Genomic DNA, 15,760 nt, shown 5'->3' with positions numbered 1-15,760 from the left:
TTCACATGTCTCTTTGCTTTATTTGTTTATGTAATATGTGTGTGTGTGTGTGTGTGGTGCGCGCGCATGTGGCATTTTTGTCTTTGCTGCTTTTTGTGTGTTTAGTTATGCAGGCCTTGTTGACAGCTGTTGTGTGTAGCTGCAGCTTGCATCTATGGGAGTTGTTTCATGTCTGTTCACATTTATGCGTGTGTGCGTGTGTGTGTGTGTGTGTGTACACATGTGAGAATGATTCTGTGTGTGTGCCTGTGAATTGAGAGAAGAGGCCGAGGGTTGACGGGCTGTTTGTTATCTAGCTCATTGTAATTTGTTCGATACACACTAATTGCTCTAATTTATCTGTCTTGTTTGTGTTTGCCTTTGTGTGTGTGTGTGTGTGTGTGTGTGTGTGTGTGTGTGTGTGTGTGTGTGTGTGTGTGTGTGTGTGCACAGTCTCTGGATGGCTTTGTGTTCGTGGTCAGTCAGGAGGGACGTTTTCTCTACATCTCAGAGACAGTTTCTATCTACCTGGGCCTCTCACAGGTAAGATGACCAAATTACACACACACACACACACACACACACACGCACACACACACACACACACACACAAACATAGAATAATCGTATACATCGTATATTGTATACAAGCGCATTTGCACACATGTGCCTATCTTCTGCTTATGCTTTCATACCCCCTGCCAGGTGTGTGTGTGTGTGTGTGTGTGTGTGTGCGTGTGTGCGTGTGTGTGTGTGTGTGTGTGTGTGAATATCTTTGACTGCACACTTTGCGCTCATCTCTGGAGTGCAACTCTCACAGGGGCAATGCTACTCTCTCTCTCTACCACCCTCTCTCCCTCGCCAGGTGCTCACCTCTGTTGATTGCCTCTGGCCTCTTGTACTGTGAATGTTAAGTCCTGCCATTTTGCCCAGATGCATAAATAATAACAGTAATTACTGGCCCAGCAATCAAAGTGTCGCCCCAGCGCGCTGGGCCTGTCTAGGGGAACAAATCGATAGGCATCTTAAAAGCCACATTGATTGTAGGGAGGGGGAAAAACACTAAGGGGGATGGGAAGATAGATAGAGACAGCCAGAGAGAGAAAGAGAGGGGGAGGAAAGGAGGAGAGGTGTGATAAGAGAGAGATGTTTCGAAGTAAGAAGAATCCGTACAGCATGAGAGAGCGAGAAAGTTAGTGCTACAATAACAGAAGTATCTGAGTGGTTTTTTTAAATGTGGAAATGTGCAGTGATTGAGTGTCTGCCCTTGGTGACATTGAAGGATAAGTTTTGATTTTTTTTTAACTCTGTCTTAGTACCACACTCACATGCTATATGTACATTGAAAGAGTAATTGGTCACTTTCCCCCTGTCTGTACCGGCTGCGAGGCGGCCACCTCCGAACACGGCCGCATTGGACAAAATCCACAGTCCTCGCTCTCCTTAGAAATGCTTTGTAAAGTAGAGTCAAGTGGGCATCTGATAAATTTTGTATGAAATGACTGATAAATTTTGTATGAAATGACTGTAATGTATGAATATAATATGGGCGGTGCTTCCTTGCCGAGTCATGGCAGAGGGATACTTCCTGCTGGCTGCACGTATATTTGTTTCCTTGACACCAAACAGACGTAATGTGACTACAAGGAATAAGTGAATACCCACTTGATTTGTTTAACTCAGACTGCTAAAGCCTTATATTATTTTTAGCTGAACATTAAAATGCATTTTTGCGTAAAGACTGCAGAACCTTTTGATTTGGTTTATAGTTCAGAATTTCACCCATTGATGGCACCCTTGCAACAGGCAGCATGGTGGCCCAATGGTTAGCACTGTGGCCTCACAGCAAGAAGGTTCTAGGTTTGAATCCAGGTCGTTCCGGGCCTTTCTGTGTGGAGTTTGTATGTTCTCCCCATGTTTGCGTGGGTTTCCTCCGGGTGTTGCGGTTTCCCCCACCATCAAAAACATGTACTAGGTTCTCCGGTCAGTGCCCTTGATCAACGCACTGGCTCAGATCTGGAGTTGGTCCCCCACTGCTCCTTTGAGGGATGGGTTAAATGCAGAGAATGAATTTCGCTATGTGTATGTGACAATAAAGTACCTTTACACCAGATGGATGTATTGTTCAGGCCATATTGTTCTTTAATTGTATTCCCAACTGTAACTGTGTTACCTGTGTTTGCATGCTATGATATAGCACAACAATGGGAAGGTTGGCATTTTCTCATTACTGAATAAGAGACTACTGCAAGTACTACTACGTAAAATCACCGTTTTTACGTTCCTTTATTCACGATGATGCAAAGCAGAAACACCGGGGTGAAAAGCAATGTTTTGCTGTCCTCTTCAGTTCAAAGTTTCAAACCTGGGGCCTCATTTATAAAACCTGTTACGCAAGAAAAAGTTGCGTGAAGCAGGGTGAAATTTTTCGTCGCAACATTCCTCGCAATAGTCGGGATTTATAAAGAATTTCCATGCGTAAAATTGTTCCCAGTTTTCCGCAAACTTTTGACCACACGTGTGATCGTGCGTACTCGCCCCCCAAGGTTTTATTGACTGCGTTTTGTGAACTCCGATGGTAGCCCGTTTTCCGAACCCTAACCCAGTTTTTGTTTTCCTGAACCCAACTATCCTGTTCTTGCTAAACCGACCCAGAGGCGGGTGGGGGTTGCCAGCAACGGGGAGAGGCAGGAGCTCCCTCCCACACGTGCAGCGGAGGAAATGCGCTTTTCCTCCGCTGCTCTCCTGCGGCCGGAAATGCGTTGTTTGTTTGATGTGTGTGTGTGTGTGTGTGTGTGTGTGTGTGTGTGTGTGTGTGTGTGTGTGTGTGTGTGTGTGTGTGTGTGTGTGTGTGTGTGTGTGTGTGCGCGTCTTTATGTGGTCGTGTCTGATTGTAGGTGTCTGTTTGTGGGAATGTTGTCTTTCTGCACCTGCTATTCCCAAACAGTTATCATACAAGTTACCAAATTGTTACATTTCAAGCACTTTCACCTGTTTTGCACCAATAATGATCCAAAATCTTGTTTCTATTTTTACCTTTTTAATAACTGAATTTCCTTTCACAAAAAACACAAAATGATCATATGATCATAAAATGTGATCTCACAGGGGTAAATGGCATACGCAATATGAACCATAAATGATTTATATATCATTGGTAATTGAGCTAAATCTGTTAAGTATTAGAGGCTGCGTAACAACAATATGAACACTAGGGTTACGGCTTCCAAACAGGATTTTGTTTCGCTGTTCTACCTCTGTTAGGAGCACATCGATCTCACAATCACTGAATCGTGTTTTTTCCCCATTTTCCCGTTTCGTGATTGGTGATCAAGGGCTCCTTTCAAGTCTGGAATATTCATTGATTGATTAACATGGACCTTATTAGGACAAATATGGGATGACCTTGGGAGGAGCGTGAGGCTCGTACAGGACCGCATAAGGTAACGCACGTCCGTATTTATAACGAGAAGAGTGCGTACCGGTGTGCGCCGCAAGGTTGTTATAAATCAGAATATTGTTTTTGCGTACGAAAATTCTGACTTTTTTGCGCACGAAATCTTTCAGAATAGAATCTACGCACAGTTTTATAAATGAGGCCCCTGATCTCTAAATACACCCGGCATCACTGATAATAATCTTACCATTTGCGTTCATTTTCTTTTCCAAATAAGTGTGGGCTTTGTTCAAACAGTAGCTTAGAATGTGGTCAGAGATGTGCTCTGTTGCATCTGGAACCACGCCCAACAGTGATGTCACGGTGTACTGTCACCCTGGAGTACACCTGTACATCACTACAGGAAGGTGAGATGGCAAAAACAAGATTTTCCCAGGGTTTTCAGTTACTCTTTAATAGCATATTCACGATTTCCACGAGTATAGGAAACATGTTGGAGAAAACACAAGCTGACTAATCACAGTTCTTGCAATCTCTGTGGTATCTTTAAAGCCGCCGTAGCTCTTATGTGCACTTACAATTTTGAGGAGGGGCTCGGCAGCAACGTGCGTAGGCTGCTTATTAGAACGAGTGTGACGCGCGGGGGAAGAGAGCTCTTCACAGCCAGTATGGAGACAATAGTAACTCTTTTAATGTACATATGGGCTGGCAAATATTGTATTATGTATGACAGACTTGGGGGAAAAAAAACACAAACCTATCCTGTTTGAATGGAGAGACCAGGATAAGAGTTGTTTGTTTGCACCTGCCATGGAGTTTCTTGGGTTTTCACTTTGCAAAAAGAAATATATAAGAAAGATAGAGTGGGAGAAGACATAACCAAACAGTGAGAAACATAGCGAACCAGACAGACAATTACGAGAAAGAAAGAATACAAAGGAGTGGAAAAGGGGTGAGGATGAGAGACAGTGGTAAAGAGAGAGAGAGAGAGAGAGAGAGAGAGAGAGAGAGAGAGGGAGTCTGAGTGTGTAAATAGAGTTTAAATGTGCAGTAGGAATGAAATTCGCCTTGGGATTGCCTAGGTAAACAAGACAGCCGAGGCTTTGGTGGAGATGCTAATAAAACAGAGCTGTTCTTATCAGCTGAGCAGATGGCCTAACCCATCGCATCTACTCAAACAGGGCCTGAGCCATCAGTATTCTAATGAAATTATTTATGATCGAAGATTACGTTCAAAACCTTGAACATACAACGCCGCGTTTACCTTCCTGAAAAGATGAAAGCAGGCGGGGATCGAAAGGGTTTATGATGAGAAAGAGAGACAGCCAGAAAGGGTCAGAAGGAGTTTGGTGTTGAGGAGATGAGTTAGGGAGTATATAGTGTGTTTATGGACACATAACAACGAGAAAGAAAGAGATTCAAAAAGAGAGAAAGGAGAGGTTGGAGGGAGGGAGAGGACAAAAACACTTCGATATACTTTGTTGGCGAGTGGAGGCGGGCACAGGGGAGAGAGGAAGGACAGACAAACAAACGATGTTCTGAGTGAAAAAGTGTAACTGGTGGTTTGTTTTAGAGGGCATGTCGCCCCTGTGGACCGCCCCTGCCCTGCCGTCTCCTGTCCCCCCTCCCGTCTGACCTCTCTGCCCTGGCTTACACCCTGGGCTTCTCCCCCGACAGGGGGGTTGCTTAGCCGGCTTAGCCCAGGTCAGGCACCTTGACCAAGGGCACAGCCTGCCGCCCACTCCCCTGGTACCGGCAGGTATCATTTTTCTTCTCCCCGGGTCTCCAGGCCAGAATCTCAGGGATAAACCTGGGAATGCCATGAAGCAGATGAGGAGAGGGGGGGGGGTGAGAAGTAAGTAGAGGAGAAAAGAAAAGAATTGATGGAGTAGAGGAAGAGGAGACAAAGGTTGGCGAAAATGACGAATTGGAGGGAGGAGAGATGGAAAGGACGGAGATGTAAGAGAAGGGGCTGGGAGGAGAAAGGAAAGGAATAAATGGGGTAAAGAGAAGGGAGGAAGGATGGTGGATTAAGGGAGGAGAGAATTGATCTGGGAATGGTTAGTATGCAGCCCCCCGCTCCCCTCCCCCCTCCCCCCTCCCTCCCTCTCTCCTCTCCCATCAGTCAGTGAGGGCTGAGGGCTGAGAGTGTGTTGTGGACCACTGCCCGGATGCCTCATACATATTAAAGCCCCCTGCTATTATTTATATCATGTCTCTCCTTCCCCTGCTTGCTGCCCTCCTCCTCCCCACATCATCCCCAACGCACTGCCATACATACACACGCACACATGCGCAAACACACACACACACACAGACACACAGGTTCATGCAGGTGCACTGACAGACACCTACTCACACCAACAATGACACACAATGACGCGTGGAGACACAAAAACAGACTAGTCTAGTCACATACGCAGAGAAACAGGCGCGCCGTGTGCTCGCATACGCACAAACACACACACGCGGAGAGATTTGAATGATCTCAGTCTCTCCTCACGTCTTTCCTTCGCGCCACATTCCATACCTGTTTTTATGTCTGAGCCTGACTCATCCTCTCAATCGCTCTGTCTCCTTCTCATCTTCTCATTTCTGTCTGAACTTTTTTCAATCCCTCCCTTTTGCCTGTGATGGAGTGATATTACTCAGATAGGTCTTAAGCCTGGTAAAGCCCTTAAGGACCTGTTTGCCTCTCTACCTTGTTTTCCAATACCACAGGGCCAGGGGATTGTGTCTCTTTCAGATGGCTGGTCCAGTGTTCTGAGTGGAGGTAAATTTAGTCCTTGTTTAAAGAAACGACAAGAATTCCCTTTGCAGAGGAATCGCTATTCATACAACACAGACACCTTGACCACTGATAGATAGATAGATAGAAAGATAGATACATAGATATAATCAGTAATGCCTAAAGCCAAAAAAAAACCAAACCCAGTCCATTTACTTGTCAAATGCCCAGCCTCTTAATGCCTAGAAACTCTTAGTTTTTAAACATTAATGAATGAGTCAGTTTTGATGTCAGAATCAAAAGGAATTCAGCAGAAAAACCCCCAGCACCTAGTAATTACACTCCTGATGTTATATCTGCATAATGAAGAGGGATACAAAATCCTGTAGATTCAGGGTGTTGTGAAGTATTCTCTTTAATATACAGGATATTATTTTAAGTACCCTAAACATTACAGACCATTACATTTAAAAGATGTTTTATGAAATGAAAAATAATTTGCAGATATATGTTTTGTTAAGAGAGAGTTGCAGCTCTGACTTTGTCCTCCTTTTTCATACAATTACTAAATTTGATTGATGATGCTATATATGGTTAAACACTGTAATAACCGCTTCATACGACTTAAAGCAGCTATAATACATATTTTTATAATAACATTGTGTCAAATGACAGTGTGGAAGGGGTCGCTCGTAGTGATTAACCTGCAGAGAATGATCACCTGAATCTGCAGCTCCCCTGGACTTTACGGAGTTTTAAAGTGAGTTTCAGCTCATTGTTTTGCTGTCCACCCGCAACTTTACTGTTTTGGTTCGCCCTCGCCGCTATCATAGGGTCATGCTTAGCACCAAACAGCAGACAGACACAGTTAGTCACTAACTGGTGAACACAGTGGAGCATTTAGAAGCTAGAGAGACCAAATAGATAGAGACCAAAAACAGAAAAGGGGAGTAAATATTATACTAAGATTCAGCAATTGGCCAGAAACACAACTTAACCGTAACTGCTAGATGTTTGAATAAGCAACTGTTTGCAACTTAAAAGGTGATGATATGTCAATGTTGTGTTCATATGCAGGCCTGCTTTATCTTTATCTTCAGAAATGTCACTGTGAGTGTAAGAGAAAACGGAATATGTGGGCAGGGTATAGTTACAAAATAAATTGAAATCAACGCTCCAGAGTTCAAGATAAGGCATCACAATTATTTTTACAGGAAGAGAAAAGAGAGACATTTTAATATAAAAAAAATACTTCAAACTAAAATTATTTTAACATATTTTTAGCATATAACAAGAGATGAACAATGAACACAGGGAAATAGGATTAGAACTTCACTGGGTCTTTAAACTGATAAAGACATATGCCCTCTGTGTTCAATATTTGAATTGATGAGGCCTTCATATCAGGGCGTCCAGTGGCGTAGATGCATACATTATGCAGGGAACTTTGTTTTGTACACTTCTCTTTCCCTGTGTTTCTTGTCTTTATCTCTACTGTTTCTTTAAAATAAAGGAGAAAAAAAAATCGTATTTGCATTTTGGCCTAAATAGATATCTAAATAGTATGTCAGTAGGTAGCCATTTTCACATATCTTTAGGTAAGTCTGGTAGTAGCACATCTTTTCATTATGTAGGGAAATTGCTCCATATGGTGCCTATCAAATCTAGTATTTAATTATATGTTTGTTGCAAATTAGAAGAAAAAAAACAGGACATCCCTCAAGAGATTAAGCCTTACATGTCTGGGGCTAAGAACCTCTAACCCTTTGCTTATCCTGCCTCACTCGGTGGGGTTTCCTCCATCTTAACCCCCACTCCGTTCACTCATCTTCCACCTCATTCCTCCGCTCCCGCCTTCCCTCTTCCCGCTCCTTCCTCTCCCCCGGCTGTGATGTCCTTGAAGGCCTGCTGAAGCTCCCATAAAGCCTGCAGTAAATGGCTCTAATCCGGTAATAAATGGCTGTGTCCTACAGACAAGGGTGTGAGGCTGCTGCAGCCACGGCTTTATCAGATGGAATGGTATTGGCACACACATGCACAGACACACACACACGTTCACATATGAAATAGAAGCTACATTAATGTGTGTAAGCATGCATAGGCTTTCTCTTCCCCCCCCCCCCTTTCACACTCACACATACTCACACACACACACACACACACACACACACACACACACACACACACACACTCACTCATTCATTTATACAACTTCAGATGGAATCACACCTGCTCCAATCGTGCTGCTTTTATGGATGCCATGCAAGAGCAGCGCCATTATTACCTTTAAATGATTAGAGATGCGACTATGATGCATTATGATGATAGGATCATATAGAGCTGTATGAGCTGTTGCGTTGCTCTTTATGCCTGCCGGGATAGACTGTAACTGAATGAAAGAGCAGGGAGGGACACAGGGAATAAGAAGAATAGTAATGTGACCTTTAGAGATACTTGGAGTTCACCTGTTTTTAATCAGCAAATACAATTGATTTTTATCTCCCCCGGTTTTATTTGTGTAATACTGTAGTCACTTGGTCCTCTGAGACTGAACTTAAGTGTGTGTGTGTGTGTGTGTGTGGGGGGGGGCAATGCTTTCATTTTCTTGCCATAACGTGTATTACTTTTTCGTGTGTGTGGGCGCTCAGTTTTTGATCAGCGTATGTGTTTGTCTTCAGGTGGAGCTGACCGGCAGCAGTGTGTTTGACTACATCCACCCGGCGGACCACGTCGAGATGGCTGAGCGGCTGGGAATCAGGCCGCATCTGAGGGCCGAGGCCGGCTGCCACACGGGCCCCGAGAGCGCTTCCAGCTCTGCATCCACCTCCTCCCTGGCTGGTACCCCTGAACCCGGTACTTTTTATACTGTCAATTTATAGAGAGAAAACTGAAAGCAGTATAAAAAAAATAACTCAATGTGCATCATCAAAACAACAAAAAGAAAAATAATTGAATTTATGACAAATTCTGTAGGATGGATTTATTTTTTTTTCTTCTTCTCTCATCCTCAACAGCTCCGTCTAGTCCTCATTCTCCTGCTGATGATCCTCCCGACCGCGGCTACTTCATCCGCATGAAGTCCACGCTCACCAAAAGAGGCCTGCACGTCAAGTCGTCTGGATACAAGGTACAACTGTCTTCGGAAATAATACCTCATAATTTGAAAACATACCTTGTATTATGCTTACTTTCCTATTACCCTGCTTGTTCTTGGGATGGTAAAATAACAAAGAGAGCCTTGTCATTTTGTTTTCCACGGCCATTGTTTCATAGCAATGTCAAGTTGGTCGTTTTCGGTGTGTTTTATGGCTGTGACCTTATATCACACTGGGCTGCTGCACACAACAGTCAGTTTACTGCATTCACTGCTGTAAAACTGTGCTGCTGCATTCTTTAGCTTAGAATCTGACTTTGTATTGTGTTTATGTTAAATATATATATATATATATATATATATGAATTTTTTATATTCCCTCTGTTGTTGCTGTTATTTTCTACATAAGTAGAAAGTGTAAGTGTCTTGCAATGCAAAGAATGTGCGTCTGTGAAAGAAATACATGACTGATGTCTTCGGTTTGTCAGGTAATCCATGTGACGGGACGAATCCGCTGCCGCCCTGCACTCGTGCCGGGCTCTGCGCGCTCAGTGCGTCGACCGATGGGTTTAGTCGCACTGGCGCACACCCTTCCGCCCTCCACGCTTAATGAAGTCCGCATGGAGAGCCAAATGTTTGTCTTCCGTGTGAACATGGACCTACAGGTCACATATTGTGAGAACAGGTAAGGGTTTTGTCTGTGTTTTGAAGTTTAGCGGTATGGACGTTGAATACATACAAATAAGTATATTTTGTCTTTACAGGATCTCAGAGTATATGGATCTGACCCCAGCAGAGGTGGTGGGACACACCTGTTACCACTTCATCCATGTAGAAGACCTGGAAAATATCCGGCAGAGCCATGAGGACTGTGAGTCACATCCATATGCATATGTAGGACATGAAATTCATCCCCCCCCCCCCTCCCCTCCCCTTATTCTACACAGTGTCTGAACTTCAGAAAGAGCCTGTTGAAATGTCATTCTGTCCTGTTGCGATAGGCGCCCTCTGCTGCCATCATCATGAACTGCCAGAGCAATAACGGTCTTCTTCTTTGTCCTTCTCCTCTCCTGTGTTCTGTTATCTTTCCATCTTCCGCCCGTCTCCTCTTAGTGCTGAGGAAAGGTCAGGTGGTGACCGGTTACTACCGTTGGCTCCAGAGGAGAGGAGGCTACCTGTGGATCCAGTCCAGCGCCACCGTCTCCATCAACCACAAAGCTCCACATGAACGCAACGTCATCTGGGTCAACTACATCCTGAGGTCAGTACAACCACAGCCTGATCTCCAAGACTGCTGATATGAACCGAGTTTATGTGTGAAGGCACCATACTGTGCACAGATAGTATTTGAAGGGATAGATGATGAAATGCAAAGGGATTATTGGAAGAGTTTCACCCGCTCCAAAATATGCGAAAACTGAAGATCTCTAAATACTGACATCAAAGCAAAGCCCATGTTTATATTGAAGATAACAAAAATTATTATAAATTATAAGATGACAAAAAAATGTAGCTATTTTGAGTCATTTTGTTTTATAGATTTTAGATTTTAACTAGATCTGATCCTAACAGATCAGATCTAGTTAATGAATTTATTTAATTGATCACTGTTTGTCCAGTTAAAATGAAGCAGGTTCTTATCACGTTAGTGAGATAATTCAATTGTACAGTTTTACGAGCTTTGACAGTGCATAATGTTATCATAGATTTTTGTCAGTTTAAAAAAACTAATTGTAGAGTTTAAAATGATTCATAAAAAAATAATAAGTAAAAGTCATCACTCTTGCAGAGTCTGTAATGCTGCTCAGCTGTCTGTAAACAGCAATGCAGCATTACTTACTCACTATTTAATGTTACATTACTTTAAATTGGATTCAAGAAGGCTTTTATTAAGGAACATTCTCTCTCTGCACCTTTGTTTCACATTACCCTTTAAATGTATTACTTTTGTTTAAGGCTTTATTTATTTACTCCACAGACAAAACAACTGCAGTAACCTCGACAAAATATGCTTTCCCCTCATTTCCCTCTAGTATACACACACACACACACACACATATTCACCCAGACACTGTTGCAAATATACACAGACGTTACATGAACACATAGTACACACACAAACACAGTAGATAGCACAACGGCAGAGCAGTCAGACAAAAACAAGAGGAGTAGGCTGAATTTCAATGCTAATTGGACTGAAGCTATATAATTACAACAAATGGATGTCAGAATTTTGGGGCTGAATGGTGTTTTAGTTAATTAGTGCTGTAATTACAAGAGCTCATTAACTTCTCCACCAGCCTCCTCCTTGTCTGAGCTTAACTGTGTATGTAGGCTGTAAGGTGGGCTGCTGAGTGGGGCTGTGTGTGTGTGTGTGTGTGTGTGTGTGTGTGTGTGTGTGTGTGTGTGTGTGTGTGTGTGTGTGTGTGTGTGTGTGTGTGTGTGTGTCTTGAAGTGCGGGGTCTGCCTATCTGTCTGTTTGCGCGTGTCAGTGCTTGTGTATGTGTGATAAGGGCTGTTGTTGGAGAACTGGGTGGATGTGTTAGGTAGAGGTTAGAGGGGTTTGAGGCAGTTTGGCTATTGGAGGTTGTTATTAGGCTGATTATATGTTGTTTCCATCTCTAAGTATTCACTCAAAACAGTACGGCACTAGAGTTCTTTTTTTTTATAAAGCTGTAAATGGCCTTTAAGTGGTACATGATCATTTGTTTATACGTCCACTTTTTTTTTTCCCTCCATCTCTCTTTCCGCATCCATCTATCATCCATGCAGTCGAACAGAGATGCCTGACACTCCCCTGGATATACTGCAGCTACCAGAGAATGTAAGAGCAGAGCGACTTCGAGTTAGCTCGTCCCCCACCGACAGCTCCCCGCAGGCCCGAGGTAGGATGCAACACACACATTAGTAACTTCCCATGATGCACGCTGACACACAGAAACACCTGCCTGTGCTTCTTTTTATCATAAAAATCTCCATTCTTCCTCAGGCACGCAGCCATTGAAGAGCTCAGTGGGGAAGAGTGACCTCGACACTAAAGGCAGAGAGAAATTCACCGCCGCTGCCATCCAGTCAGATGACAGGAGGAAGCGCCTGCTGAGGTCCGACCCCGAGGGTGCTCCTCCCGAAACCCGTCGCAGACTGGAGGAGCTCCGTCACGCAGAGGAGAGTGTATCAGCCTCCTCTGACCTGGCGAGTGAAAGCGAGGGGGAGGAGGAGGAAGAGACAGAGTGGGACCAGGGGGGAGACAGTGACAGATTGAAACAGGAAGACACTGGAGGAGGTAAACAGAGCAGGGGAGGAGAGACCCCCAATAGAGGGGAGAGGGGGAGCAGGGTGCACAACGGCCGGGCTGTGATCCAGCAACTGAAGAGCGTAGTGACCCCGTCTCCCCTGGCTGGCAGCCCCAGCATCAAGACTGAACACGAAGCCCTGACCACCGGGGGGCGCTGGGGCTCACACACACAAACCTCCACCTCCCACACACACACCACCCAGCCCCAACCCTCACATGCACACACACCCTCCAGCAGCCTCAACGGCGACAGCCCCACCACCCCGATCCCCGACTCTTCTTCCAGCAGCGAGGCCCCCCCAAAAGGGTTATTCACTCCCCCGTCCCCGGCTCTGTCCCCCGCCATGTCCGTGTCCTCCCCGCTGCCCCGTGAGGACAGGGTTGTGTCGGGGGTGGTCAGTCGGAGCAGTGGCGGTGCAGGTAGCGCTCCGGACTTTGAGCTGCTCCAGAGACTGGCTGCAGGCGGCGCAGCGGGGCGGGTCCTCTTCCACCCCCTGGCCCTCGGCCCGCAGGGCCCTCAGAGCCTCTACGCTCCCAGCACTATCCGCTACGCTCCACCTGAGCTGCCCCCCTCCCACCACCATGGCTTAGAACACAGCGATGGCCTGCAGCTTCGCTCGGACCACCACAAGGGACCCCCGCCAGCCTTCTTCCCCCACCTACAGCGGTTGGCTGGCTTGCCACCCTTCAGTGGTTTCTCCCCGTCTGACAGCCCTTTCTCCTCCGGCCTGCCCTTCTGTATGAATGGACTGAGGGGGGCTGCGGGCTCCGAGGAGGACTGAGACTCAGACAGGAAGGAGGTGAGAGAAGATAAAAAATGAAGGACGGAGCAGAGAGACAGACCAGAAAGAGAGACGGACCAGAAAGAGAGACGTTGTAAAGGGCAGGAGAGACAGAAGTGGCAGGACATTAAGTCTCTAAGGACATTACTAATTGGACAATGAGTTGAATAACTGCGATTTAAAATATTTGACAAGTCGCTGTCATAGGGAATTATTGTGTCTGCTCATTGTGGACAAGTGACAGTGACTCTCAGAGAAAACAGGACGTGGAAACTTTTGACTGGTTGTCCCTCAAGACTTTTCGTCTCAACAATTATGAACTCCGCTCTGTGTCTTCCTCTAGATGACTGTGTTGATTTCTGTCTCTTCCACTCAGAGAAGCCATATTGTATATAGAGACAAAACCATAAAGACCCTCAGCTCAAATCCTCCTCACTGTCACTCCAATTAACCCAATTAACCCTAAAGCCAGTAGAAAGAGATGGACACTTGTCCGTAGGAATGAAAGCGACTTTGAAATATACATTTTTATTATTGCAGTATTATACAAATCATCTCTTACACTGAGATCCAGGTGAGAATTTGATTCTAGGGTTCAAAATAGACGGAGAAAGCCCTCTGGTGTTTTTGTATTGAGATTTAAAATGATAATGATAAAAAGAAATCCAAGTATTCATGAGTCAGCCATACTTAAAGCACACTGTTGGGACAAAAGTATGAATAATGTAGTCCCAGACATTCCATTATATATAAGGGAAGAAAATGCAATGCAGACAGGATGCTATTTCTGTTGTTTGGTTATCAGAAGATTGTTTGTTTAACTGAGTATTAATTATAGTATATTCTGTATGATGCCGCGGTTGTGTTTGTGTGTGAAAGCCATATTCTTGTTTTGTTTTTTTATTGACAATTATTTTGTCACCAGATAAAACGGGTGGAAGGGTGGCGTGAAAGTTGTGTCTAGACAAACAAATGTTTTATTGGAGGTACAATATCATCCAAACACCTTTTTTTTTTTTTTTTTTTTATTCTCTAAAAAAAAGATATTTCTGAAAATGTTTTTAGGAGGGGAAATGGTGCTGGACACAAGTGTTTGTCATCATTTAAACCTCTGTGTTTTTTTCTGAGCACTTACTGAAATTTGTTCTGGTGTGAGCTCAAAGCACTTCATCACTTAGCACTCACTCACACCGTGTAGTAGAGGAGATTAATGGTCATTCAAAAAGGCAGATAAATAAACAGACCACCTGTGGTCAATAAAAATAACCTTAGAGTTATGCTGATTTTGGTTTCAGTTCAACTCAGTCAACTGGAAGTAAAGTTTTAAATAAAATTTCAATTTCTCACTAATTGATTGGAATTACTCTGAAAAAAACAAATACAAAAAAACACTATAAAAAAAAATTGTAATCAGTGCTTAAACTGAAATGAGTCACAAACAAGTTGGCAGTTGTCTAAAAGATACTCAGACAATTGAGAATGTTCATTCCAAAATGTGACCCTTTTTGACAAAATGTTGGTACAGCCAAACACTTTAATAAGAAATTGTGACAATGACACTGACATTGATATGAATACTCAGAAATAAACTATTCAGATACTTCTCTAGCACTTTGGAATAAAGTCCTTCAAACTGATCGAAATACGCAGATTTGTAAAATCTGTTGAAAGCCAAGTCTTCAAAATGATCCACAAAGGCAGACACCGTATGTACAAATGTTATCGTTTCGCTTCCAAATTGAGATTATGGTGGACTGTCTGATCTGAGGGCTCAGTTTATGTGGAAATCTCTAACGTTGTGATGTCTGACAGAAAAAAAATGATGAAAAAACATTTTTTAATTGTTCAGATCCGACGTGCACTACACACCCATACCGTAGCTGTCACATGCAAATATGTGTGAGCGCACATATTCTCGGGTGTTTAATGGTATAACGTGTGTATGATTGCGTGCGTGTGCGTTTGCTTGTTCAAGTGTGTATGTTTTTTTTTTTTTTTATTAAATAGCTAACCCCTTGCCCATCACTGTGAATCTAACGTTATCCCCCCATCTTTGTGAATACTCCACCCACTCATCAAATAAAATGAACAAATGTAAAAAGAAAAACAGTGATACAGATGACCATAACAATAAAATATTCCAGTAGAGGAGCACAACTCAAGGCTTTGTTGTTTCTTTCTTGCTTCTGTATAGCACATAAACTCAACAATTAAGATATATTTGAAATGGCATGATCCAATTTATTTTTTACACTGTAAATTAAGGTGTCGTATGTGATTCAAATAGATAATTCGGGGAACATTTTGTAAGGTAAAACAGTTTGTTCTACACTACGCATGCAGAAGATTTATTTGTCTTAAAATCAGTTACTTACAGCTCCTTCACAAACCATCAATAGTTCAGGCATATAGCAGACATTTATGTACAGCCTTTCACTATATGTGTGAGACTAACATCAATTCAAACAACGCACAGCCAAAATAA

The 15,760-nt window shown here is 43.6% G+C and overlaps 1 protein-coding gene across 4 annotated transcripts in view; it reads left to right on the top strand.

Moving 5' to 3' along the window:
• The window catches only part of npas1 (neuronal PAS domain protein 1), a 66,055-nt gene extending 50,618 nt beyond the window's left edge, over window positions 1-15,437 (top strand). For all 4 annotated transcript variants that reach the window (XM_039776688.1, XM_039776662.1, XM_039776674.1 and 1 more), the window contains 8 exons: window positions 433-522; window positions 8,783-8,957; window positions 9,119-9,231; window positions 9,687-9,883; window positions 9,963-10,069; window positions 10,312-10,459; window positions 11,971-12,083; window positions 12,188-15,437. In XM_039776688.1, the coding sequence (XP_039632622.1) occupies window positions 433-522; window positions 8,783-8,957; window positions 9,119-9,231; window positions 9,687-9,883; window positions 9,963-10,069; window positions 10,312-10,459; window positions 11,971-12,083; window positions 12,188-13,275 (2,031 nt within the window). In that variant the 3' untranslated portion in view covers window positions 13,276-15,437. The remainder of the gene's footprint in view (window positions 1-432; window positions 523-8,782; window positions 8,958-9,118; window positions 9,232-9,686; window positions 9,884-9,962; window positions 10,070-10,311; window positions 10,460-11,970; window positions 12,084-12,187) is intronic.
• The last annotated feature ends 323 nt before the right edge of the window (window positions 15,438-15,760 follow it).

This window comes from Perca fluviatilis, chromosome 2 (assembly GCF_010015445.1).
Source record: "Perca fluviatilis chromosome 2, GENO_Pfluv_1.0, whole genome shotgun sequence".
In the NCBI taxonomy this organism is placed as follows: Eukaryota; Metazoa; Chordata; class Actinopteri; order Perciformes; family Percidae; genus Perca; species Perca fluviatilis.
This window is presented reverse-complemented; position numbering and strand designations above follow the sequence as displayed.